Here is a 25992-nt window from a genome sequence, read left to right on the forward strand (position 1 = left end):
ATTTTCAGTGCTATAACTGTGCATAGTTTACACACTTTTGGTTAAAGTGAAGAGGAAAATATTTTGGGTTCCTCTCAACTTTTTTTCTCAGGCACTAAAATTATCTTCCTAGAGAAAGATGACACAATTGCTTTAAATATTTGTCTTTACTTCTTTTCTCAGAAGATTTTGAAGGATACATTACGGAAAACCAAGAGTAGTACAACAGTTATATGGGGACTTCCCTTCTCCTTTTGTTTCCCCACATTAGGACTTTCATCCTCAGTTTCTCTTTAGTTATGCCCTTGCCTTTGTTCTCTGAATCATGCAACTTATGGTCTCTGGTATAAACTTGGCCCAGTAACCCATGCCAAGAATCATCTGGTTGAAATCAATTTCTAGATACCTTGAATAACATGGCTTCAATTTGGGAATAAGGTTTGAGACCACAAACTTGATTTTGGGTCAAAAACATCCTATTGTCAGTCAGGAGGGTGAATAAAGCCAAACATTCTCAAAGCTGGAAAATACAATGTATGCACCAAATATCAATCAGGTTGAATGGGAGAAAACATGGAGTAATGGAATGAGCATAGGTTTTGAAGTCAGAGAGATCTGGATTCAAAGTTCAGCAGACATGCTTATTAGCTTGGACTAGTTTCTCAATACTCCTGAAACAAGAATTAAGTGAGAGGAACACTAAGCGCCCTCATGCATGCCCTATTTTGGATTTCTCCAAGCAGCAAACCCTGAGACAAGGATTCAAATGAATGTAGTTTATTTTCTTAGTGGAAGAAACACTGGAAGGGGAGTGGGGAGACAAAGAGAGGAAGAAAGCAAATAAAAATTTGTGTAATCAGCCAGGTGCAGTGTCTCACACCTGTGATCCCAGCATTTTGGGAGGCCGAAGTGGGCCGATCACAAGGTCAAGAGATCGAGACCATCCTGGCCAACATGGTGAAATCCCATCTCTGCTAAAAATACAAAAATTAGCTGGATGTGGTGGTGCACACCTATAGTCCCAGCTACTTGGGAGGCTGAGGCAGGAGAATCGCTTGAACCCAGGAGGTGGGGGTTGCAGTGAGCTGAGATCACACCACTGCACTCCAGCCTGGCAACAGAGTGAGACTCCATCTCAAACAAAACAAAACAAAACAAAATTGTGTAATCAAGCTAACTACCATAGGAGTGACCAGAACTTAAACTTAAACCTCTGGGGGGACATTCTGAGAACCAGTATAAAATATATGTTTCAGAGTTGTCCCAACAAAGGAGCAAGGATGCTGAGGTATTTATACCCCAACTCTCCTCAGTCATTGGTTGAGGGTCACTCTGATGGTGTTAATTCCTGCCACTTGCAGCCTGTCTTGCTGAAAAGTACAAGAAATCCAGGCTCTAACGGAGGTGAGCCAGGCCAGTGTGAACTGACAGATAAGGACAAGAGGATATGGGGTGATATAATTTGGCTCTGTGTCCCCACCCAAATCTCATCTTGAATTGTAATCCCCACATGTCAAGGGAGGGACCTGGTGAGAAGTGATTGGATCATGGTGGCAGTTTCCCCAACGCTGTTCTCATGATAGTAAGTTCTCACAAGATCTGATGGTTTAAAAGTGTTTGGCAGTTCTCCCCCTGCTCTCTCTCTCCTGCTGCCACGTAAGATGTACCTTGCTTTCCGTTTGCCTTTTGCCATGATTTTAAGTTTCCTGAGGCCTCCCCAGCCATGGGAACTGTGAGTCAATTAAACCTCTTTATAAATTACCCAGTCTCAGGTAGTTCTTTAGAGCAGTGTGAAAACGGACTAATACATGGGATCATTGACAATGTCTTCTATGACCCTACCCTTTACACCACTGAGATCTACTTATTCCTTATGTTAGGTTCCCTGAATTCTATCATTGATTCTTCAGGTTCATTGCTGGTTACAATTTATTTATGTATTTAAGCTTGATGACAATGGACTTAGTAGGACAGGATACAGTACCCCCTGCTGCAGATATTTCTGAATCTGCAAGTGATATTTATTATTAGATTCTTCTACCACCTATTCCATCTTCCCCTCATCATTGGCCATCATCTCTGCTGATTTATGTTGTTTGCCCAGCGGGGTCACTGAGACCTTCATCCTTGAGGTGCTGAACTCCTGGTTACCATTCCCTTATCAGACTTGGTTACTGAAGTCTTCTGAATGTGATAGTTGTCAGTCATGAAGGCATTGAGAGATGCCCTGGTGAATCTCTAGAGTTACAGATACACCTCGCTGCTCCCTTTATGCAGTAGCAAGCCCAGCTGCTCATGATAAATAGGGTTAATCACCCTGACCAGCATAGTAACCCCTTTCTTTGCCTGATAGACAGCTGGCATGGGGAGCCAAAAATGACCAGATGGCAGCTATAACTTTAGGTTTAGCGGGATCCTAAATGGTCCCCTTGTAGAGGTGTGTGTAACCCATCCCACCCTACCATGGAAACCAGAACCTCTGCTCCTCCAGAGCTTATAGTTATTGGGATAGGAAGCACAAATTTGTCAAGTGGATTATCAGAATCTTTGGTGGGAGGGGCTGCTCCTACTTTCACCCCTTGTCTCTCAGACCTATGTAGTTTGTCTGTTGAGGTCACAGTACCATATAATGGCTGTTGGCTAAAAGTAAGTATCAAGTCTTGAGGGACAGTGTTCCAGCACCACTGACTGTCATTCCCAAGCTATGAATTTTGGAGTCCATTCCAATTTTCTGCTAGTCTTGCAGCTTCTGCATGATATATAAATGGTAGCGCTCTCCTCTGCTAGCCCACGCTCTGGTCCGCCTGCCGGGGCCGGCTCTCCGCCTCCTGCCTCCCGCCGCAGCCGCGCAGCCTCCGCAGAACCCGCGGCACCACCGCTCGCCCTCCAGAGTGAGCAGAAGTACACCAAGAATGCAGATTGAGTGGGCGGAGCAAGATGGCCGAATAGGAACAGCTCCAGTCTCCAACTCCCAGCGCGAGTGACACAGAAGACCGGTGATTTCTGCATTTTCAACTGAGGTACTGGGGTCATCTCTCTAGGGAGTGCCGGACAATCGGTGCTGGTCAGCTGCTGCAGCCTGACCAGTGTGAGCTGAAGCAGGGCGAGGCATCGCCTCACCTGGAAGCGCAAGGGGGAAGGAAATCCGTTTTCCTAGCCAGGGGAACTGAGACACATAACACCTGGAAAATCGCGTAACTCCCACCCCAATACTGCGCTTTAAGGAAACAGGCACACCAGGAGAATATATCCCACACCTGGCCGGGAGGGTCCCACGCCCACGGAGCCTCCCTCACTGCTAACACAGCAGTCTGCCGCGATCTATCCGCAAGGTAGCAGCGAGGCTGGGGGAGGGGCGCCCGCCATTGCTGAGGCTTAAGTAGGTAAACAAAGCCGCTGGGAAGCTCGAACTGGGTGGAGCTCACAGCAGCTCAAGGAAACCTGCCTGTCTCTGTAGACTCCACCTCTGGGGACAGCCCACAGCTGAGGTCCAATAGGGAAAGCAGCGGGGGCCGGTGCAGAGGCAAACGACTCTGTCTGACAGCTTTGGGGAGAGCCGTGGATCTCACCAACGGGGAGGTTGAGATCCGAGAACGGACAGACTGCCTGCTCAGGTGGGTCCCTGACCCCTGAGTAGCCTAGCTGGGAGACATCCCCCACTAGGGGCAGTCTGACACCCCACACCTCACAGGGTGGAGTCATCCCTGAGAGGAAACTTCCAAAGGAAGAATCAGACAGGTACACTCGTTGTTCAGCAATATTCTATCTTTGGCAACCTCTGCTGCTGATACCCAGGCAAACAGGGTCTGGAGTGGACCTCAAGCAATCTCCAACAGACCAACAGACAGTCCTTCTGACTGTCAGACGGAAAACTATCAAACAGGAAGGACACCTACACCAAAACCCCATCAGTACGTCACCGTCATCAAAGACCAGAGACAGATAAAACCACAAAGATGGGGAAGAAGCAGGGCAGAAAAGCTGGAAATTCAAAAAATAAGAGCGCATCTCCCCCTGCAAAGGAGCGCAGCCCATCGCCAGCAACGGATCAAAGCTGGTCAGAGAATGACTTTGACGAGATGAGAGAAGAAGGCTTCAGCCCATCAAACTTCTCAGAGCTAAAGGAGGAATTACGTACCCAGCGCAAAGAAACTAAAAATCTTGAAAAAAGAGTGGAAGAATTGACAGCTAGACTAATTAATGCAGAGAAGATCATAAACGAAATGACAGAGATGAAAACCATGACACGAGAAATACGTGACAAATCCACAAGCTTCAGTAACCGACTCGATCAACTGGAAGAAAGAGTATCAGCGATTGAGGATCAAATGAATGAAATGAAGCGAGAAGAGAAACCAAAAGAAAAAAGAAGAAAAAGAAATGAACAAAGCCCGCAAGAAGTCTGGGATTATGTAAAAAGACCAAATCTACGTCTGATTGGGGTGCCTGAAAGTGAGGGGGAAAATGGAACCAAGTTAGAAAACACTCTTCAGGATATCATCCAGGAGAACTTCCCCAACCTAGTAGGGCAGGCCAACATTCAAATTCAGGAAATACAGAGAACGCCACAAAGATACTCCTCCAGAAGAGCAACTCCAAGACACATAATTGCCAGATTCACCAAAGTTGAAATGAAGGAAAAAATCTTAAGGGCAGCCAGAGAGAAAGGTCGGGTTACTCACAAAGGTAAGCCCATCAGACTAACAGCAGATCTCTCGGCAGAAACTCTACAAGCCAGAAGAGAGTGGGGGCCAATATTCAACGTTCTTAAAGAAAAGAATTTTAAACCCAGAATTTCATATCCAGCCAAACTAAGTTTCATCAGTGAAGGAGAAATAAAATCCTTTACAGATAAGCAAATGCTTAGAGGTTTTGTCACCACCAGGCCTGCCTTACAAGAGACCCTGAAGGAAGCCCTAAACATGGAAAGGAACAACCGGTACCAGCCATTGCAAAAACATGCCAAAATGTAAAGACCATCGAGGCTAGGAAGAAACTGCATCAACTAATGAGCAAAATAACCAGTTAATATCATAATGACAGGATCAAGTTCACACATAACAATATTAACCTTAAATGTAAATGGACTAAATGCACCAATTAAAAGACACAGACTGGCAAACTGGATAAAGAGTCAAGACCCATCAGTCTGCTGTATTCAGGAGACCCATCTCACATGCAGAGACATACATAGGCTCAAAATAAAGGGATGGAGGAAGATCTACCAAGCAAATGGAGAACAAAAAAAAGCAGGGGTTGCAATCCTAGTCTCTGATAAAACAGACTTTAAACCATCAAAGATCAAAAGAGACAAAGAAGGCCATTACATAATGGTAAAGGGATCAATTCAACAGGAAGAGCTAACTCTCCTAAATATATATGCACCCAATACAGGAGCACCCAGATTCATAAAGCAAGTCCTTAGAGACCTACAGAGAGACTTAGACTCCCATACAATAATAATGGGAGATTTCAACACTCCACTGTCAACATTAGACAGATCAACGAGACAGAAAGTTAACAAGGATATCCAGGAATTGAACTAATCTCTGCACCAAGCGAACCTAATAGACATCTATAGAACTCTCCACCCCAAATCAACAGAATATACATTCTTCTCAGCACCACATCGCACTTATTCCAAAATTGACCACATAATTGGAAGTAAAGCACTCCTCAGCAAATGTACAAGAACAGAAATTATAACAAACTGTCTCTCAGACCACAGTGCAATCAAACTAGAACTCAGGACTAAAAAACTCAACCAAAACCGCTCAACTACATGGAAACTGAATAACCTGCTCCTGAATGACTACTGGGTACATAATGAAATGAAGGCAGAAATAAAGATGTTCTTTGAAACCAGTGAGAACAAAGATACAACATACCAGAATCTCTGGGACACATTTAAAGCAGTGTGTAGAGGGAAATTTATAGCACTAAATGCCCACAAGAGAAAGCAGGAAAGATCTAAAATTGACACTTAACATCACAATTAAAAGAACTAGAGAGGCAAGAGCAAACACATTCAAAAGCTAGCAGAAGGCAAGAAGTAACTAAGATCAGAGCAGAACTGAAGGAGATAGAGTCACAAAAAACCCTCCAAAAAATCAATGAATCCAGGAGTTGGTTTTTTGAAAAGATCAACAAAATTGACAGACCGCTAGCAAGACTAATAAAGAAGAAAAGAGAGAGGAATCAAATAGACGCAATAAAAAATGATAAAGGGGATATCACCACCGACCCCACAGAAATACAAACAACCATCAGAGAATACTATAAATGCCTCTACGCAAATCAACTAGAAAATCTAGAAGAAATGGATAATTTCCTGGACACTTACACTCTCCCAAGACTGAACCAGGAAGAAGTTGAATCCCTGAATAGACCAATAGCAGGCTCTGAAATTGAGGCAACAATTAATAGCCTACCCACGAAAAAAAGTCCAGGACCAGATGGATTCACAGCTGAATTCTACCAGAGGTACAAGGAGGAGCTGGTACCATTCCTTGTGAAACTATTCCAATCAATAGAAAAAGAGGGAATCCTCCCTAACTCATTTTATGAGGCCAACATCATCCTGATACCAAAGCCTGGCAGAGACACAACAAAAAAAGAGAATTTTAGACCAATATCCCTGATGAACATCGATGCAAAAATCCTCAATAAAATACTGGCAAACCGGATTCAGCAGCACATCAAAAAGCTTATCCACCATGATCAAGTGGGCTTCATCCCTGGGATGCAAGGCTGGTTCAACATTCGCAAATCAATAAACGTAATCCAGCATATAAGCAGAACCAAAGACAAGAACCACATGATTATCTCAATAGATGCCGAAAAGGCTTTTGACAAAATTCAACAGCCCTTTATGCTAAAAACGCTCAATAAATTCGGTATTGATGGAACGTACCTCAAAATAATAAGAGCTATTTACGACAAACCCACAGCTAATATCATACTGAATGGGCAAAAACTGGAAAAATTCCCTTTGAAAACTGGCACAAGACAGGGATGCCCTCTCTCACCACTCCTATTCAACATAGTGTTGGAAGTTCTGGCTAGGGCAATCAGGCAAGAGAAAGATATCAAGGGTATCCAGTTAGGAAAAGAAGAAGTCAAATTGTCCCTGTTTGCAGATGACATGATTGTATATTTAGAAAACCCCATCGTCTCAGCCCAAAATCTCCTTAAGCTGATAAGCAACTTCAGCAAAGTCTCAGGATACAAAATTAATGTGCAAAAATCCCAAGCATTCTTATACACCAGTAACAGACAAGCAGAGAGCCAAATCAGGAATGAACTTCCATTCACAATTGCTTCAAAGAGAATAAAATACCTAGGAATCCAGCTTACAAGGGATGTAAAGGACCTCTTCAAGGAGAACTACAAACCACTGCTCAGTGAAATCAAAGAGGACACAAACAAATGGAAGAACATACCATGCTCATGGATAGGAAGAATCAATATCGTGAAAATGGCCATACTGCCCAAGGTTATTTATAGATTCAATGCCATCCCCATCAAGCTACCAATGACTTTCTTCACAGAATTGGAAAAAACTGCTTTAAAGTTCATATGGAACCAAAAAAGAGCCCGCATTGCCAAGACAATCCTAGGTCAAAAGGACAAAGCTGGAGGCGTCACGCTACCTGACTTCAAACTATACTACAAGGCTACAGTAACCAAAACAGCATGGTACTGGTACCACAACAGAGAAATAGACCAATGGAACAGAACAGAGTCCTCAGAAATAATACCACACATCTACAGCCATCTGATCTTTGACAAACCTGACAAAAACAAGAAATGGGGAAAGGATTCCCTATTTAATAAATGGTGCTGGGAAAATTGGCTAGCCATAAGTAGAAAGCTGAAACTGGATCCTTTCCTTACTCCTTATACGAAAATTAATTCAAGATGGATTAGAGACTTAAATGTTAGACCTAATACCATAAAAACCCTAGAAGAAAATCTAGGTAGTACCATTCAGGACATAGGCATGGGCAAAGACTTCATGTCTAAAACACCAAAAGCAACGGCAGCAAAAGCCAAAATTGACAAATGGGATCTCATTAAACTAAAGAGCTTTTGCACAGCAAAAGAAACTACCATCAGAGTGAACAGGCAACCTACAGAATGGGAGAAAATTTTTGCAACCTACTCATCTGACAAAGGGCTAATATCCAGAATCTACAAAGAACTCAAACAAATATACAAGAAAAAAACAAACAACCCCATCAAAAAGTGGGGAAAGGATATGAACAGACATTTCTCAAAAGAAGACATCCATACAGCCAACAGACACATGAAAAAATGCTCGTCATCACTCGCCATCAGAGAAATGCAAATCAAAACCACAATGAGATACCATCTCACACCAGTTAGAATGGCAATCATTAAGAAGTCAGGAAACAATAGATGTTGGAGAGGATGTGGAGAAATAGGAACACTTTTACACTGTTGGTGGGATTGTAAACTAGTTCAACCATTATGGAAAACAGTATGGCGATTCCTCAAGGATCTAGAACTAGATGTACCATATGACCCAGCCATCCCACTACTGGGTATATACCCAAAGGATTATAAATTACTCTACTACAAAGACACATGCACACGTATGTTTATTGCGGCACTATTCACAATAGCAAAGACTTGGAATCAACCCAAATGTCCATCTGTGACAGACTGGATTAAGAAAATGTGGCACATATACACCATGGAATACTATGCAGCCATCAAAAAGGATGAGTTTGCGTCCTTTGTAGGGACATGGATGCAGCTGGAAACCATCATTCTTAGCAAACTATCACAAGAAGAGAAACCAAACACCGCATGTTCTCACTCATAGGTGGGAACTGAACAATGAGATCACTTGGACTCGGGAAGGGGAACATCACACACTGGGGCCCATCATGGGGAGGGGGGAGGAGGAGGGATTGCCTTGGGGAGTTATACATGATATAAACGTTATGCACATGTACCCTAGAACTTAAAGTATAATAAAAAAGAAAAAATAAAAAAGTAAAAAAAAAAAAAAGAATGCAGATTGAAAAGTTATGTTTAGAAAAAAAAATTCCATGGCCAATAAACAAATATCTAGAGAGGGAAAAAGAACTTTGGAGACTTCTGAAAATGCAATGAAAATATTTTTTCACTGAAAAAAAAATAAAAAATAAAAAATAAATGGTAGCAACAATGTACCCATGGTCATGTGGCCTGAGCAATAAGGCTACTCATATCCTAGTCTGAACCTACCACAGAGCATTCTCTTGGCCCGAGCCTTACCTCACATCAAGTTGGAAATTAGGACAGTAGGACTTATACAGCTAAGATTTTGTTTAAACATTCTATTGCAACGTGAGTACATAACAAAAAATTGAAGAAAGTTTGGGAACTAATTGATGAATTTTCATAAACATACCTGAATGTAGCTAAGATTTTTCACAATGATTTTATAAAAATAGTTTGATAGTTTCATAAACCAATAATGCTTGGACCCCATTACTACTTGGAATTTAAAAATTCTTTAGGCCAGTTTGTGCCCCAGAAATACAGCACTTATTGGAGTATCAGCTGAGTACAACCCAGTCATAAATTCATCCTGTCTCCTAATACAAGATTTATGAGTTCTATGGGATTTACAACATTTTCCCCTCTTTGTATTATGGTGGAATTCAACATGTACATATTTGATACATACATACGTGTGTGTGTGTGTGTGTGTGTGTGTGTGTGTATATATAAAATTTCCCTTTCTGTCATTTTTTGTAAGGCTAATCTCACTTTCACAGCTCCACCAGCTCAAAGGCTGAGGGAACATATGCTTCTCCATATGCCCAACACAGATTCCTCAATGCATTTATTACTCAGAGCTTGGTGATTGAAGAATGTTTGTACTATTTTATTTTTCCTCATAGTGAGTCATTCTACTGTACATTTAAAAATCTGTGATAAGTTGAAAGATCCAAGAATTGAGGTACATGTCAACAAACAGCTTTCCATCTGGTAAATGAGAGATTTTATTTATAACCAGGTATTCAGATACAGTGGTGTAAAGTGACATTCAAATGATTTTATTCCATGACTGAAGGGCTAAGGAAAACACTAACCACATCCAATCCATTCACCACACTGCAACCAGATCAGGAAACTCCTCTGCCTTAAACTTTCCAATGGGCCTAAAATCCACACCTTGGGATATTAAGGCCCTCCACAATCTAGCTCTCGGCTCCTTCTTCAGACTAGCTCTCAAAGATTCCCTTTCCTTTCTACACTCCAGCCAAATGGGATCTTTCAGTTCATTAAATGCCTTAAGTTAGCACTCAACTCAAGCATAATATATAGGTAGGAAATGTTCAAAACCCAAGTCAATGTTAATATACAACTTACTACCAAGTAGCATTTTTCATCCATTGAACCCCAAAGGGGCATCTAGAATTCAGTGTTTAGGGTTTAGGATGGAACTAGGGACAGCCATTGTGAGGATCTGTTTTAGATTTTTAGTCCAAAGGCTCAGCTAGTGAATTCTTCCTTTGGCACCACATTTGGAACTACTGCAGAAGTCAGACCCAGACTAATCTGCAAAATAATTCAGAACTCCTGGGATGTTCAGAACTGATAGACTTGATTCCTCTGGCCCTTGAGTTTAGTAACACCCTTCTTCTCTCTTTACCTCTCACCCAAGGAAGGAGGTTTCCTAGCTAACAGTGCCCCACCAGTTGCCTAAGGAGTTATTCCAATTTGAGACATGTTATCAGAGTTTTACATGGGAAGCCTGAGTTGGCCCAAAGTTCAAGCACAAGCTGATGGATTTTGTGTATCATAAGGTTATGAGATGTTCCAAACACCATTCCAAGCCAAGGGGGAGGTGCTCCGAGACTTTTTCATTTTGTGTCTTTGAATCTTCTCACTTTTGTTTCAGCCAGCCTTTTGGCAACGCATCCTCATCATTTTTTTTTTTTTTCTATAAGTTTGCCTACTCATTTATGAGCAGAAAAATCAATCAGTTAACAATTAGAAAGCCTTTAAATGAGCTTAGTTCACTAGTAGAAGCTTTGGGATATAAAGCAAGTGTCTTTACAAAGTTTGAATCTGGGTGAATTGAACAGACAAAACTTTAGTTGATGAAATAATAAAGTACTAAAATGTGTAAGCTTGCCACTGTGGAGATAAATTTCTAGTGAAGACTTCACTGGGATAGTGAATTTTTTGTGGCAAAATAAAGGAAGAGTAGGATTAAGATAAAGATAAAAGGTTATAGGGAGTTTATTGCATGGATGGTATCTTAGCTCAGGCTGCTATAACAAATATACCACAGACTGGGTGGCTTAACACACATTTATTTCTCATGGTTCTGGAGGCTGAAAGTCTAAGATGAGATACAGCACAGTTGCATACTAGTGAAGGCCTTCTTCCAGGTTTCCCATAGTGAACTTCTTGTATCCTTATGCAGAAAGAGATCAGGCTAACTCTCTAGCCTCTTTTAGAAGGACTGTAATCCCATTCATGGGGTCTCCACTTTCATGAACCCAGTTATCTCCCAAAGCCCCCATCACCAGATACATTGAGATTAGGGTTTCAACATATGAATTTTGAGGAGGGGGAGCACAAATATTTAGCCTATTGTGGGTGCAGCCAAGGTGGACCTGCGCAAAGGCAGAGGCAGGAAAGTGGATGCTAACCTGGTCCTCACCCTACTGCCTGTGCTTCAGAAAGCACTGCCTACATGCATCAAGCCTTACCATGCATGCAACAGGATCTCCTGGAGAAAGGTTGTCGAAACACAGATTTCTGCCGTGTCCCCTGCTCCCCGCCCCCACTCCCCACCCCAGAATTTCTGATGAGATGATGCTGGAGAATTAGGATTTTAAACAAGTTCTCAGGTGATGTTGATGCTGCTTGTTTGGGGCCCAAGCTTTGAAAACCATTGGTCTAGACTGTGTTGATAACTGGATGGCTTAAAACACAGTAAATTACCTCTGCTAATGATAATGCTGCCAATTGCCTCTCTCAGTGATACCCTTTGCTCTGAATTACTTTCCACCCTGAAGCATATAATGCTCCCATTCTCACCTCCAGATTGCTCAGTCCACCTTCCCTTCCCCATGCCACCCTATTCCCATGTCCTTAAGGCTGTCACCAGATTGAGTTGAACTATTTCCTGCCTTTTTTGTTGTTGTTCTCCTTGTAAGTTGATTTCCCATTTTTTGACTATTAGCCAATCTAAATTTTAGATTTCTAGATTTTAGAAGGGAAAAGTAAATAATGTTATCAGTTCCTTTGCTCTCCTGCTGATTCATTGGTAAATGAAAGTGGTGATGTGAGAGACCTGATTTCTATTTTCTGTTCAACACTGATGATAATTTTTCAAGCAGAAGCATATCTGCCTTGGAATTCTTCCCCTTTGATGAAATGATTACCCAAGTAGGTAACAGTGTAACAGCAGCAGTTCTAATAATTGAATGTTGATGTAAAGCTTTACATATTAAATAATTAGATTACGGTTGATCCTTGACAGAAGCTTTGAATTTTTTTTCATCTGCAGTCACAGTATATAGCACAGTATATAGCAAATTACAAACTAGCAAAACCCATCAGAACTTCTCTCACTTAATAATGAAAGGAGTTAATAGCACATAGTAGGCATTCATATATTTGGTGAATAAACAAATGAATGCATTCCAAAAAATGCATACATAGCTTTTCTTCCCTCCACGAAACAAAAACAGACATAGTTCCATGAAATATAGGCATGGGTATTTTGTATCAGTTTTAAATTTGGCAGGGTACCAAATATTAATTTGCTTTTAGCTAGTTGAGATTAAATGTAATTCCTTCCCCAGGCAACCCTAAAGTAAGTAAGCATGAAAGCATTTTCAGAGTAATCTGGGAGGAATTGACATTTAAAGGAGCTAGCATTACATGTGTACTTTAAAGCTATTAATTTCATAGATAAATTAACTTCATTACTCCATGTTTATCTTGCATTTTGAAAGGACTCCATCAGCTGGAGGACTGCAAGCTGAGGGTCAGTTGAAACTGCTCTTCTCCCAGCCAGGTTGTAACTGGAACTTGCTTCTGGAAACCCTTCTGCATCATGATGGACTTTTACTGAGAATCTTGCTGAAGAGCTCAAGTGAGTATGTGTAGTTATAAGAATGTCCTCGAAAAACCTAGTCATTGCTCGAGTTGAATAACAGTTTTTTTCCTAGGCCAACATTAGAAGAAGGATGTAAACCAGTGGCATGTATCAACATTCAGTTGGGTTAGCAGCAAGCAAAAGCATTAAATCACTTTACCAACCTATTTGAAAGAATTTATTTCAAGGACTGTGAATGAGAGAAAACTATATTTTGATATGACCCTGTTCTATCACAACTACCGTTATATAGAAATGTATCAATATGCAGGGTTTGAAATGCCTAAAAAAATTGTAGGAGTGCAGTTATATTTCCAACGCATAATCTGAATTAGACCTAGAGAGAGAGAAAGAGAGAGAGAGAGAAAGAGTATTAGATTAGCACTGAGAATTTCAGTGTATCATGAAGAGTGCTTGTGCAACTTACAAACAAGCAAGCTGTGGCCTACAGCTATATCTGTTGGAGCATAGAGTAGTAATCACCAGAAAATTCTGAATGGAAATTGAGGAGTAATATAAGACGATGCTTCTCTTAATTAGTTTCTTTTTTTCCCCTGTAAATGCTTTTTAAGAAAATGGTAAGTAATGTTATGTCAATATAATATATATTACATCTCATTGTAGTCCCACTTCATCTAGGAAGAGCTTTTCACCATTTTCACGTACTCCTGTGCATCTCTCCTATTCCGTACCACAAGCAAAGCCTAATTACTTTATCAATTACTAGTGTCATTGTAGGTTTCCCAAATCAAAATCTTTCTTCTCTAATTCCCTATCACCTGCAGGACCCAAGTCCCTTCACCATTCAAATATGATCCAGAATAGTTTTCTAACCTTTTCTCCACTATTTCCTTGCACACACCACCCACTTACTCCTTAACAGTTGTTGTCCCCAAAGCCCCAAGCAGGCGTTCACTCCACAACTTGGCTCACCTGTCTTTCCTACTTAAAGACCTGCCATAAACTACTTAGCTTCCACGAGTCTGCAAAGGCCAGCTGATGTTTCGGAGCTTTGAATGCTCCATCTTACACTGATCTCTTCCTCCCCTGAACTTCATACTGAACTTTCATCTTGGCTACTTTATTTGCCCTTAGCATGCACTGCCTTTTATTTTTATTGTGTTTATATATGAATGAGGCTAATGTCATTAGGCCCTACCAGCCTGTTAGTATACAAATGAGGTTCATAACCTTTCCTTGTGTAAATAGCTCCAGTCATTTCTGGCAATTTTTGTTATCTCACATCTGCTCAGGACTGGTGCCCCATATTCTCTCCCATCCACCTTGATGTTTACTTCCCAAAAGGCACTTAGGAGCAGTGTCTCTTGTGAGAATATTGCTTCTCTCCTGGTGCTCTCCAAACTCGAAAGCCATGTGGTGCCAAAGGTCATCACAACTCCCCAGGCCTCACTGTATTCCAAGCAGAAAGGCAAAGCTTCCTCCCTCCCAAGCCCGGAATCTGATTTTATTTCCTTAGCTCCCAAGCCATACTATTTGGAACTCAAATCTCACAAAGTTTATCTGAAAACAATCTATTTAGCTTCAGGCTTAACCACTCTCCTAAAGAGAAAACTCACGCTAGGGAATCTACTTCCTCAAGTAACCAACATTTGTTATTCACTTATTAGTTATCAGGCACTATGCTAAGCATTTTATATGTGTTATCTAATTTGATTCTCTCTATAATCTTATAAAATATATACTATTGTTATTCTCATGTTAAACATAAGGACATTGGCATTGAAGATAATTTTACTTACCCACTGATACACATATCTGATAAATACTGAGTAGATCTAGAGTTTTGTACCCAGCCAGAGCTTTCTGTCCCCTGCTCTTCCAATACAAATATTCATGCAAATTAAACCCTGAAGCCAAATAGTGTAGTATTGGGAAAAATTGTTCTGTCCACTGTCAGGTTGGATCAACCAAGACATCTTGGTACACATGCATTTAACTTGCCTTTCCAGCTAGGTAGGCAAGGCTGTACTGTAGATTTTTATATTCCTCCTTAAGCTGGCACAGTTCTTTTTACATAAATGGTCCAGTAAACAGTGTTTGGCCAATCAGTGATCAATTAGAATAGAAAACATGGCACTTCCCTTAAACTTTATAGTCTAAGTGCTTGTCAGACAAAGCAGCTACGTGACAAGGATAATATCTAACAAAGCTGAGAGTTACTCTCATGTAATCTTTGAAACTCACAGGCATGATCCTGTAAGAGAAATGGTCTCCTATTGATAGAGTTATGGAGAATAGATTGTAAAATCAATTGAGATAAACCTTTTGACTATGTTGAGATAGCCACTAACTACAGGAAGTACAATTATAGTTATGAATATTTAACCATGTTCTCTGACAAATGAATCCTACAATTACTTATCAAAAATAATTATGTCCATCTTCTGATATGTATAACATGATGTTGTTTTAAAGAAGCTTGGAGTTATCAAAGGTATCATATTGTACTACTTTTAGTTCTGGTTCTTATGGAGTACAGCAGTATATTTACCCAACCTGCTCAAAAACCCATCATTTTAAACAAAGACTATTAGACTACATGGCTGCTGTGGTATTGTCTTGTACTGAATTTTACTAGCTACTTCAAATACCATAAGGATAAAGTGACTGAATTTACTAATCAATTGATTGACCTAGTTCTTAATCTCCAATAGAATTCTTGTCACTTTAAATTAGAAACCATATATTCATGGAATCTTGTTAATTCTACTAATATAGAAATTATTATGCATGCAAAAATTAATTTGTAATATTTTAAAAGACATTTTATTATTTGATTAAAAGTCTCATGATATTTCAGAGTACCATTTTGTAATTTAGAAGCTTGATTATTTTAGGAAATATTAGCAAAGCAAAATCTTAGAGTAAAATACTCCAAATTATATATTTCAAGCAACATAATTATCAGCTTTTTATGGGGTCGTTTTTAAAATAAATAGTGTGTTTTTCACTTCTTAAGCTAATAAGCAACTTCGGCAAAGTCTTAGGATACAAAATCAGTGTGTAAAAATTGGTAGCATTTCTATACACCAACAGTCAAGCCAACAGCCAAATCAAGAATGCTTCCATTCACAACTGCCACAAAATGAATAAAATATCTAGGAATACAGCTAATAATGGAAGTGAAGGACCTTTACAAGAAGAACTACAAACCACTGCTCAATGAAATCAGATGTGACACAGACAAATGGAAAAACATTTCGTGCTCATGGAAAGGAAGAATCAATATCATGAAAATGGACACTGCCCAAATAAATTTAAAGATATAATGCTATTCCCATTAAGGTACCATTGTCATTCTTCACAGAGCTAGAAAAAAACTATTTTAATTCATATGGAACCAAAAAAAGAGCCTGGGTAGTCAAGGCAATCCTAAGCAAAAAGAACAAAGCCGGAGGCATCATGCTACCAGACTTCAAACTATACTACAGGGCTATAGTAACTAAAACAGCATGGTACTGGTATAAGAACAGACATGCAAACCAATGGAACAGAACAGAAAACCCAGAAATAAGACTGCACACCTACAACTATCTGAACTTTGACAAACCTGACAAAAGCAATGGAGAAAAGATTCCCTATTTAACAAATGATTCTGGGAGAACTGGCTAGCCACATGCAGAAAACTGAAACTAGACCCCTTCCTTACACTATATACAGAAATCAACTTAAAATAGATTAAAGACTTAAATGTAAAACCCAAAACCATAAAAACCCTAGAAGGAAACCTAGGCAATACCATTCAGGACATAGGTATGGGCAGAGAGGTCATGAGGAAGATGCCAAAGGCAATTGCAACAAAAGCAAAAATTGACACATGGAGTCTAATTAAACTAAAGAGCTTCTGCACAGCAAAAGAAGCTATCAACAGAGTAAACAGACAACCTACAGAATGGGAAAAAATTTTGCAAACTATGCATCGGACAAAGGACTAATATCCAGCATCTATAATGAACTTAAACAAATTTACAATGAAAAAATAACTAACCAGATTAACAAGTGGGCAAAGGACATAAACAGACACTTCTCAAAAGAAGATATACATGCAGCCAACAGTTACATGAAAAAAACGCTCAACATCATTGATCATTAGAGAAATGCGAATCAAAACCACAATGAGATACTAGTTCACACCAGTCAGAATGGCTATCGTTAAAAAGTCAGAAAATAACAGATGCTAGAAAGGTTGTGGAGAAAAAGGAGCAATTTTACACTGTTGGTGGAAGCATAAATTAGTTCAACCTTTGTAAAAGACAGTGCAGAGATTCCTCAGAGACCTAGAGACAGAAATACCATTTGACCCAGCAATCCCATTACTGGGTATATACCCAAAGGAATATAAATTGTTCTATTATAAAGACACATGCATGCATATGTTCACTGCAGCACTATTCAAAATACCAAGGACATGAAATCAACCTAAATGCCCATCAATGATAGATTGGATAAAGCAAATGTGGTACATGTACACCATGGAATACTATGCAGCCATGAAAAGGAATGAGATCATGTCTTTTGCAGGGACATGGATGGAGCTAGAGGCACACTGACACAGGAACAGAAAGCCAAATACCACATATTCTCACTTATAAGTGTGAGATAAATGATGAGAACACATGGACACATGGGGGAAACAACACACACTGGGGCCTGTTGGAGGGTGGGAGGTGGGAGGAGGGAGAGGATCAGGAAAAATAACTAATGGATACTAGGCTTAATACCTGGGTGATGAAATAATCTGTACAACAAACCCCCATGAAACACATTTACCTTTGTAACAAGCTTGCGCATCCTGTACATGTATTCCTGACCTGAAAACTTTAAAAAAAAGAAAAAAAAAATAGTGGTTTTTTCATCTAATTGATAAAACTTAGTTAATTTTTAAACTTTAAATTGTTAAAGTTAAAGTGTGAAATTGTCTCAGGAATAAAAATGCAAAAATATGAAGTACATGTATTTATTACGTATTTTTTAAAACAAGATTCTCTTTGTTTAATAAGTAGTTATTGAATACTGTTAGGTACAGAGTTTTTCTTGATAAACAACTGCTATGGTTTGAATGTCTCCTTCAAAACTCATGTTGAAATTTAATTGCCATTGTAACAGTGTTGAGAGGTGGAACCATTAAGAGTTGATAGGGCATGAGGACTCTGCCTTCATGAATGAATTAATACCATTATCATGGGAATGGTTTAGTCATTGCTTAAGGGGATTCCTAATAAAAAGGATGAGTTCAGCCCACTTCCCTGTATCTTGTACACTGGCTTCTGCCTTCCACCCTTTCACCATGAGATGACCCTCATTAGATGCTGGCGCCATGCTCTTGGACTTCCCAGCCTCTAAAACTATGAGCCAAATAAACTTGTGTTCTTGTTAAATTACCCAGTCTGTGGTATTGTGTTATAGCAGCAGAAAATGCACTGAGACAATAACCACATACTATAAAGATTAAAGCATATGGGATTCATCTCATTGTGAAAGTGATGTCTGTAGCTTTTTGTTTTGCTCTGTGGAAATTATTTCTCAGAATTTATATATGTTTCAAAAGAATTGACAGAGCCTATAGGAAATGGCTCTCTTGTAATCTGAGATGCAACTTCACTGAGCATCAGAAAATAACAAAATTAAATAAGTGAATGGTAAGGATTTATAATATATGCCTCATAGGCTGCAAACTTTTAGGAAGTGGAATTATGTCTTTGCCATGTAAAATAATCCTCTCGTGTAAAATAAGTAGCATTTTGAAGGAATGATTACATTGCTAAAACTTAATAAAAGTAAACTGATTTCACATGGTAGGTGGCTTTTAACACTCTGAGTACAGTTCAGTTGGCAGGAAAAGGTAATGTTTGTTGGTTTTAAGTTAGGTCATTTTAAATCTGCAGGGAAGAAAGTCTCAACTACAAATTATCACAGAAGATTTTAAAATTGTGAGACACTATTTTGAATTATTGACTTTTAACACCCAAGGCAATTGTTCTGGTAATTATCTCGCTGAGGCCACAAGGTCTTACAGGTTTCTTACATGTGTCATCAAAGGAACAAATATTTGGCAATTTCCCAATTGTTAGCAGGTAACCTTTCCTGCTAGTGACATTTGAATGAAGTGTGACTAACATTTCCTTTGCCTATTGCCCCAAGAATAATTGCCAGTAAAACTTCTTGACTTCTGATAATATTAATTTGTAATATAGTAACAACAGCAAACTAGTAAATGCATACTATTAACATGTTCCAGACATTGTTTCTAAGTAGTTTAAATGTGTTTACTTATTGAAACCTCATAACAGCTCTGTGTGGTATGACTGTCATTTCCCTTTTAGAGATGAGGAAACGGAAACACAGAGAAATCCAAGTTGCACAACTAGTAAGTGGCAAAGAAGGATTTGATCTAGGCAGCTGGCTTTCAAATTCTGTTTCCATTCACCGCAGTACATGGCATCCACGCAGCACCACAGAACATTTACCAAATAGCAATATTGCACAATTCATGGGAACTATCAGAAACCTCAGTAGTAGATAATTTTCATTGTACCTTTTGTACTTTTTAACCTCATGACAAAGTGCCTAAAGTTAACGAAGAAAAAGATCTAGAGAAAATTCTGGCTAAACAGCTACTACCACTAGCAAGTAACTGTTGCCTTAAAGAATGAATCAACTCAAAATTATCTTACCATATAGTTAATATTTTCTTGGTCTTTCAGGTAATATTTGGCATTTTTGGCAGCAGATTGGTGTTTTGTTGTGTATGGTGTGTGTGTATGTGTGTGTGTTTGCTGTTATCATTTTTATTTTTTTAGTTCTTTATTATTATAAATTGGGTCTTGTTATGTTGCCCAGGCTGGTCTCAAACTCCTGGCCTCAAGGAGTCCTCCCACCTTAGCTTCCCAAAGTGCTGGGATTACAGATGCCCAGCCATGTGTTTTGTTTTATAAGTGTCACCAAAGTGCAATTTAATAACTGCCTTGAAGGAGGTGACCTAATATAACCCATTGTTAGCCCACCTAACCATGATGTCATAGGCTGCTTTTGCTAGTAATGACGTCTGCACTTCAGGACTCTGACTTGTTCAATCTTTTTTTTTTTTTTGTCACTTTCTTTACTAAGAACAATAGAACCATATTTGTGTGTCACCATATGGGATCCTATCCAAAGATCTTATCTAAGAATGCTAATGAACTAGTTTACAGGTATCAGTGGGCTCCATAAAATTATTGGTCCCAGAAAGAGTTACCACTTAGGTTCTTTTGAGACTTCATGAGGGTGAGGTGGGGGTGGTTCTTCTAGGGGAGGTGATGGGATATGGATTATGTAAAATAAGTCTTCTTGTCTTTAAAGTGCAAACATATTACCTGGGGATCTGGTTAAAACTGCAGATTCTGATTCAGTAGGTCATGGGTAGGGCCTGAGATAATGTGTTTCTCTAACAAACTCCCAGGTGATGCTGCTCCTGCTGCTCCTGGTTCCTGGGCAACGTTCTTAGTAGCAGGGATACCAAACAAGATATCTGCTGCTATAGAAGGCAAAAGAATTTGAGTATGGGGCTTGCCCTCATAACATATTATAGGCTTATAAAAAGACAATTTACTTAAGAATTATTATAAACCGTTTTACCAGGACATTCATAGTGGTCAGCAAGCAAAATCTTATTCACATACAGAACTGATTATGTTACTCGCTTGCTAAAAACTGATAGCGGCTACCCAGTGCTTTTAGAGTAAGAACCCTAATCCTTGCAACACCAACAATCCCCTGCATGCTCTAGATGTGGCCAACTTGTGTAGCTCATCTCATCCTACTCACCCCCAGCATAGTATGCTCCAACACAGAGTCATGCATTCTCTGGTTTAGGTTGTGCATCACAGATTTGTGTATTTATAGTAGCAATCTCCCTGCAGAAGTCACTTGAAGAAAGGGGCAGCTGCTCTAACACCAGTGACTTTTCAATTGTCCCATATGCCAAGTTCTTTCCTGCCACAGAGTCTTTGAAATGTTGTTTGTATTCATTTTTTCTGCCTAGACCCTTACTTGTCTCTATTTACCTGGCATCTGTGAGTCACCTTTTAGCATAAATGTTATTTCCTGGGAAGTCATCCCTGATTATCCTGGCTGGGTGAGGTCCCGCTTAACTTCTTTTTGTCACAATTTTAAGTGAAATGTTAATTGACATTAATTGGTATTTAATGTCTATTTCAGCCACCATGAGTTTTAGGAGGTCAGGGATAGCTCATCATTTTATCCCCAGTGCCTGGCCTGGTTCATGACGCTGTAGACTGGTAATGACAGCATAGAACATGCTTTAAAAAAGTATTTGTTGTCCGGGTGCGGTGGCTCAAGCCTGTAATCCCAGCACTTTGGGAGGCCGAGACGGGCAGATCACGAGGTCAGCAGATCGAGACCATCCTGGCTAACACGGTGAAACCCCGTCTCTACTAAAAAAATACAAAAAAACTAGCCGGGCGAGGTGGTGGGTGCCTGTAGTCCCAGCTACTCGGGAGGCTGAGGCAGGAGAATGGCGTAAATCCAGGAGGGCGGAGCTTGCAGTGAGCTGAGATCTGGCCACTGCACTCCGGCCTGGCGACAGAGCGAGACTCCGTCTCAAAAAAAAAAAAAAAAAGTATTTGTTGAATGATTGCAACCTACTCAATTTCCATGACAATTCTGTTTTATTCATTGATCTCTCTAAACTCTCATGTTCTCATTTCTAAATGGGGTACTAATATTGACCTTATTAATTCATTCTGAGCTTTAAAGGGTAAATAAACATAAAGTACTCAGTGCATTGCCTGGCACATAGTAGGTACTTAACTTATGTTAGATTCTTTTCATTTTTTTATGTTGAATGCCTGGAAAATATGTCTGATGCATTTTTTATCCTCTGATTACTCCTGTGCTCTCTATGCAATGGTCTGTCCCTGTACTGCTCAGTAACCCTCCCTTTCCACCTAAGCATACATTGCAGTGTCTCCTGGGAGATGAGGTTCTCACTTTTGGACATCTTTGTGCCTGGGAAGGTGTTGCCCTAGCAGCTGTCATGTATTTGAAGATGAGAGGTAGACCAAGTAAATATTCTCAAGTTCTATATATTTAGGACTCCTTGAGAATCTCTGCATATAGCCTGGGAAATTGGCAGTTTGAATTTTGCTGTGATGTTTCACCTGCATTGAATCAAATCTAATCTGGCTTGGCAGTGACTGAAATATTTCATATTCTATCTCTTCATGGAACTTAGAAAATGTCTAATATGACTGTAGAAACGTGTCTTCCTTAGTAGTTAATGTGCTTCTAGTATTAGTATGTAAAATGATTGGGCATTATATTACAAATAATACTATTATGATGAATTTCTGCAGCATCTTTTCCCAAGCAACTCAAATGATTTAATATATTATTTCATTTATGACCTGGGATTATTAGGACCATTTTGCAAATGAGAAAAATTAGATACAGAAAAATTGAGTAAATTGACCACTTGATGTTTTATGTGGTTCTTGCTAGAAGAGCCATTATTTCCTGAAAGTCTATTGTTTTTAAATGAATTCTGAAATGAAAACATGAGACTTTGTGAGGATGATTTTTTCTGAAATAAGAAGTAATATTCTTCCGAGTTAAATTCTGATGTGATTTTATAAGTAAATTCTCTCTTCAACTAATATTTAGTGAGCATCAAGTATGTATCAGGTACTGTTTTAGACTGCAAATAAAATGGTAAACATGCCATGCCAAATTGCCTTCATATATTCAGTGCACCAGATCACCTCGATCAGCAGTCTATTCTTTCTGTACAGAGATTCTGGTGCAAGGAAACCCTCTCTACTCTACACCCAGCAGATCTCCAGGCTTTCAGAGTACTTGCTTGCTTGCTCCAGCAGCATGAGTTGCCCCACCCCTCTTGTGCAGAGATCTTGCTGCAGGGGGTCCTCTCAGCTCCATGTGCAGGAAACTCTCCAGGCTTTCAGAGCACCACTCATCTGGATCAGCCTGACTTTCCAACCTTCCTGTGCAGATTCTGGTGCAGGGAAGCTTTTCTACTTCACACTCAGGCAGAGCTTCAGCCATCTGGATTACAAGTTTTGGCTATCCCCATACCTGTGTAGAGAACTTGGACCTGAGGTGGCTTCTCAGCTCCAAGCTGAGGGACACTTCTGGGTGCTTGGGGGCTGCTTTATTGGATTGTCCCTTGGCACTGATGCCTGTGCCTGACATCGAGGAACCTGTAGGTGGACCTGCCTGGTCTGACTCCACCTTTTGTGGCCCCTGCCACCCCCCAGGCTGAGCTCAGACCACTGTACATCCCACGAATCAGCCCAGTGCCTGAGACAGCAGAGAGCCTCTGCTAGTAAGCAAGGATCAACTATATACCCAGCCACACTGACCACAGCCAGTTTTTACCTGTAAGTGCCATCTATGGGCTTGTAGGTTGAATTCCACCTGCCAAAAGAAGTGCATATGTCTATAAAAGCAAAGCCAAAAGACCCAATCCAGCATTCCCTACAGTCCCACTCCCAAGAAACAGGAGAAAAGGAAAAGGGAAAGAAAAAAAAACATTCTAGGGAAAGAAAGAAAAAGAAAACATACTACCTTCATGAAAACAACTACAAAAATTATAAATGCCAACGTCTCCAAATGAGAAGGAAACAGCACAAGAATTTTGGCACAATGAAAAATCTAAATATAGTGACACCACCCAAGGATTGCACTAGCTCTCCAGCAATGGTCTGGGGCCAAAATGAAACTCAGAAAGGACAGAAGAAAGAGTTGAAACATGGATTGCAAGGATGCTCAATGAGATTCAAGACAAGGTTGAAAATCAACACAAAGAAACTTCTACAGAAATCCAGGAAGTTAAGAAAGAACTAAATATCTTAAAAATGAATAAATCAGAACTTCTGGAATTGAAAATCTCATTTAAGGAATTTCAAAGTAAAACTGAAAGCTAGACTAGAACAATCAGAAGAAAAAATCTCAAAGCTTGAAGACTGCTCTTTTGAACTCACTCAGACAAAAATAAAGAAAAAATAATATTAGAAAATAAAGTCATTAAGAAATATGGTACTATGTAAAGTGACCAAGTCCATTAATTATTGGCATCCTGAGAGAGATGGAGAAAAAGTAAACAACCTGGAAAATGTACTTGAGGGAATAATTCAAGATCACCTGCAAAATACTATTCAAAACGAACATCACTAAGTAATATGGTCACAAGACTATCCAAGATCAAGGGTAAAGAAAACAAAGATCTTAAATGCAGCTAGAAAAAATGGCCAGATCATGTACAAAGAGAAGCCCATAAGGCTAACAGCAGACTTCTCAGCAGAAACCTTGCGAGTCAGTAGAGATTAGGGGCCTATTTTCAGCATTCTTAAAGAAAAGAAATTCCAACCAAGAATTTCATATCCCACCAAACTAAGCTTCATAAACAAAGGAGAAATAAAATCTTTCCCAGACAAGCAAGCGCAAAGGGAATCTATTACCACCAGAGCAGCCTTACAAGAGATTCTTACAGGAGTTCTAAATATGGAAACAAAATAAAGATACCTGTTCCCAGAAAAACACTCATAAATACATAGCCCACAGGAAAAGCATCCACACAATAGAAACTACAAAGCAATCAGCAAACAATTTCATGATAGGCTCAAAACCTCACATGTCAATATTAACCTTGACTGTAAATGGCCTAAATGCCCCCACTTAAAATGCACAGAGTGACAAGTTGAATTAACACACACACACACACACACACACACACACACAAACAAACACAAAACAAGACCTTATCCTCTGCTGTCTCCAAGATACCCATCTCACATGTAATGACACCCATAGGCTCAAAGTAAAGGGTTGGAGAAAGATATAGCTTGCACACAGAAAACAAATGAGAGAAGGGATCACTATTTTTATATCAAATAAGATAAACTCTAAATCAACAACGACCAAAAAGAAAGAAGGGCATTACATAATGACAAAGAGTTCAATTGAACGAGCACACTTAACTATTCTAACTATATACACACCCAACATTGGAGCACCCAGGTTCACAAAACAAGTACTTGTAGACCTATGAAAAGGTTTAGACAGCCACACAATGATAGTGGGGGAGTTCAATACCCCACTGACAGCATGAAACATATCATCAAGGCAGAAAATTAAAATAAAAGTTGGAAAAAATACTTACACCATTTTAAAATTGCCTTTAAAAAACTTATATTCTTTGGGATTGATTGCTGAGGGCAAGGTGGAAAGGACAAACCTTATAAAAAGTAGACAAGTTCAGCTACTAATAATAAGTATTATAAAGTACTTTTTATTGTTTTTTTGAGACAGGGTCTTGCACTCTCACCCAAGCTAGAATGTAGTGGTGCAATCACAGATCACTGCAACCTCAAACTGTTGTGCTCAAGCAATCCTTGCACCTCAGCCTCCGAAGTAGCTAGGTCTACAGGTGTACACCATCTCACATGGCTGTTTTCAGAAAATGTTTGGTAGAGATGGGAGCTTGCTATGTTGCCCAGGCTGGTCTTGAACTCCTGGCCTAGAACAATCCTCCCTATTCGACTTCCCAAAGTCCTGTGATTTCAGGCATGAGCCACCATGCCTAGCATGCTTTTCTAAAACAGTGTGACTAATAGAGATTGAGAAATTGAGTGATAAAAAGACTTATGAAAAGTTGACACCTACTTATACTTACATATGGTTTCAGAGTAGATGGAAAATGTCCTTATTTAGTATTAGCTATTTGGAACATATGTACACTCTTCCAATATTCATGAACAGGGCTGGCAATTTTTTTTATATACAAGACCAGATAAAAAATATTTTAGGCTTTGTATACCATATAGTCTTCATCATAA

The 25992-nt window shown here is 39.7% G+C and overlaps 1 protein-coding gene across 1 annotated transcript in view; it reads left to right on the top strand.

Moving 5' to 3' along the window:
- The window catches only part of KIAA0825 (KIAA0825 ortholog), a 438259-nt gene that overhangs the window by 89754 nt on the left and 322513 nt on the right, over positions 1-25992 (top strand). The window contains exon 13 of the mRNA XM_033179103.1: positions 12978-13117. Within this exon, the coding sequence (XP_033034994.1) occupies positions 12978-13117 (140 nt within the window). The remainder of the gene's footprint in view (positions 1-12977; positions 13118-25992) is intronic.

This window comes from Trachypithecus francoisi, unplaced genomic scaffold, assembly GCF_009764315.1.
Source record: "Trachypithecus francoisi isolate TF-2019V2 unplaced genomic scaffold, Tfra_2.0 Lachesis_group2, whole genome shotgun sequence".
Taxonomy (NCBI): Eukaryota; Metazoa; Chordata; class Mammalia; order Primates; family Cercopithecidae; genus Trachypithecus; species Trachypithecus francoisi.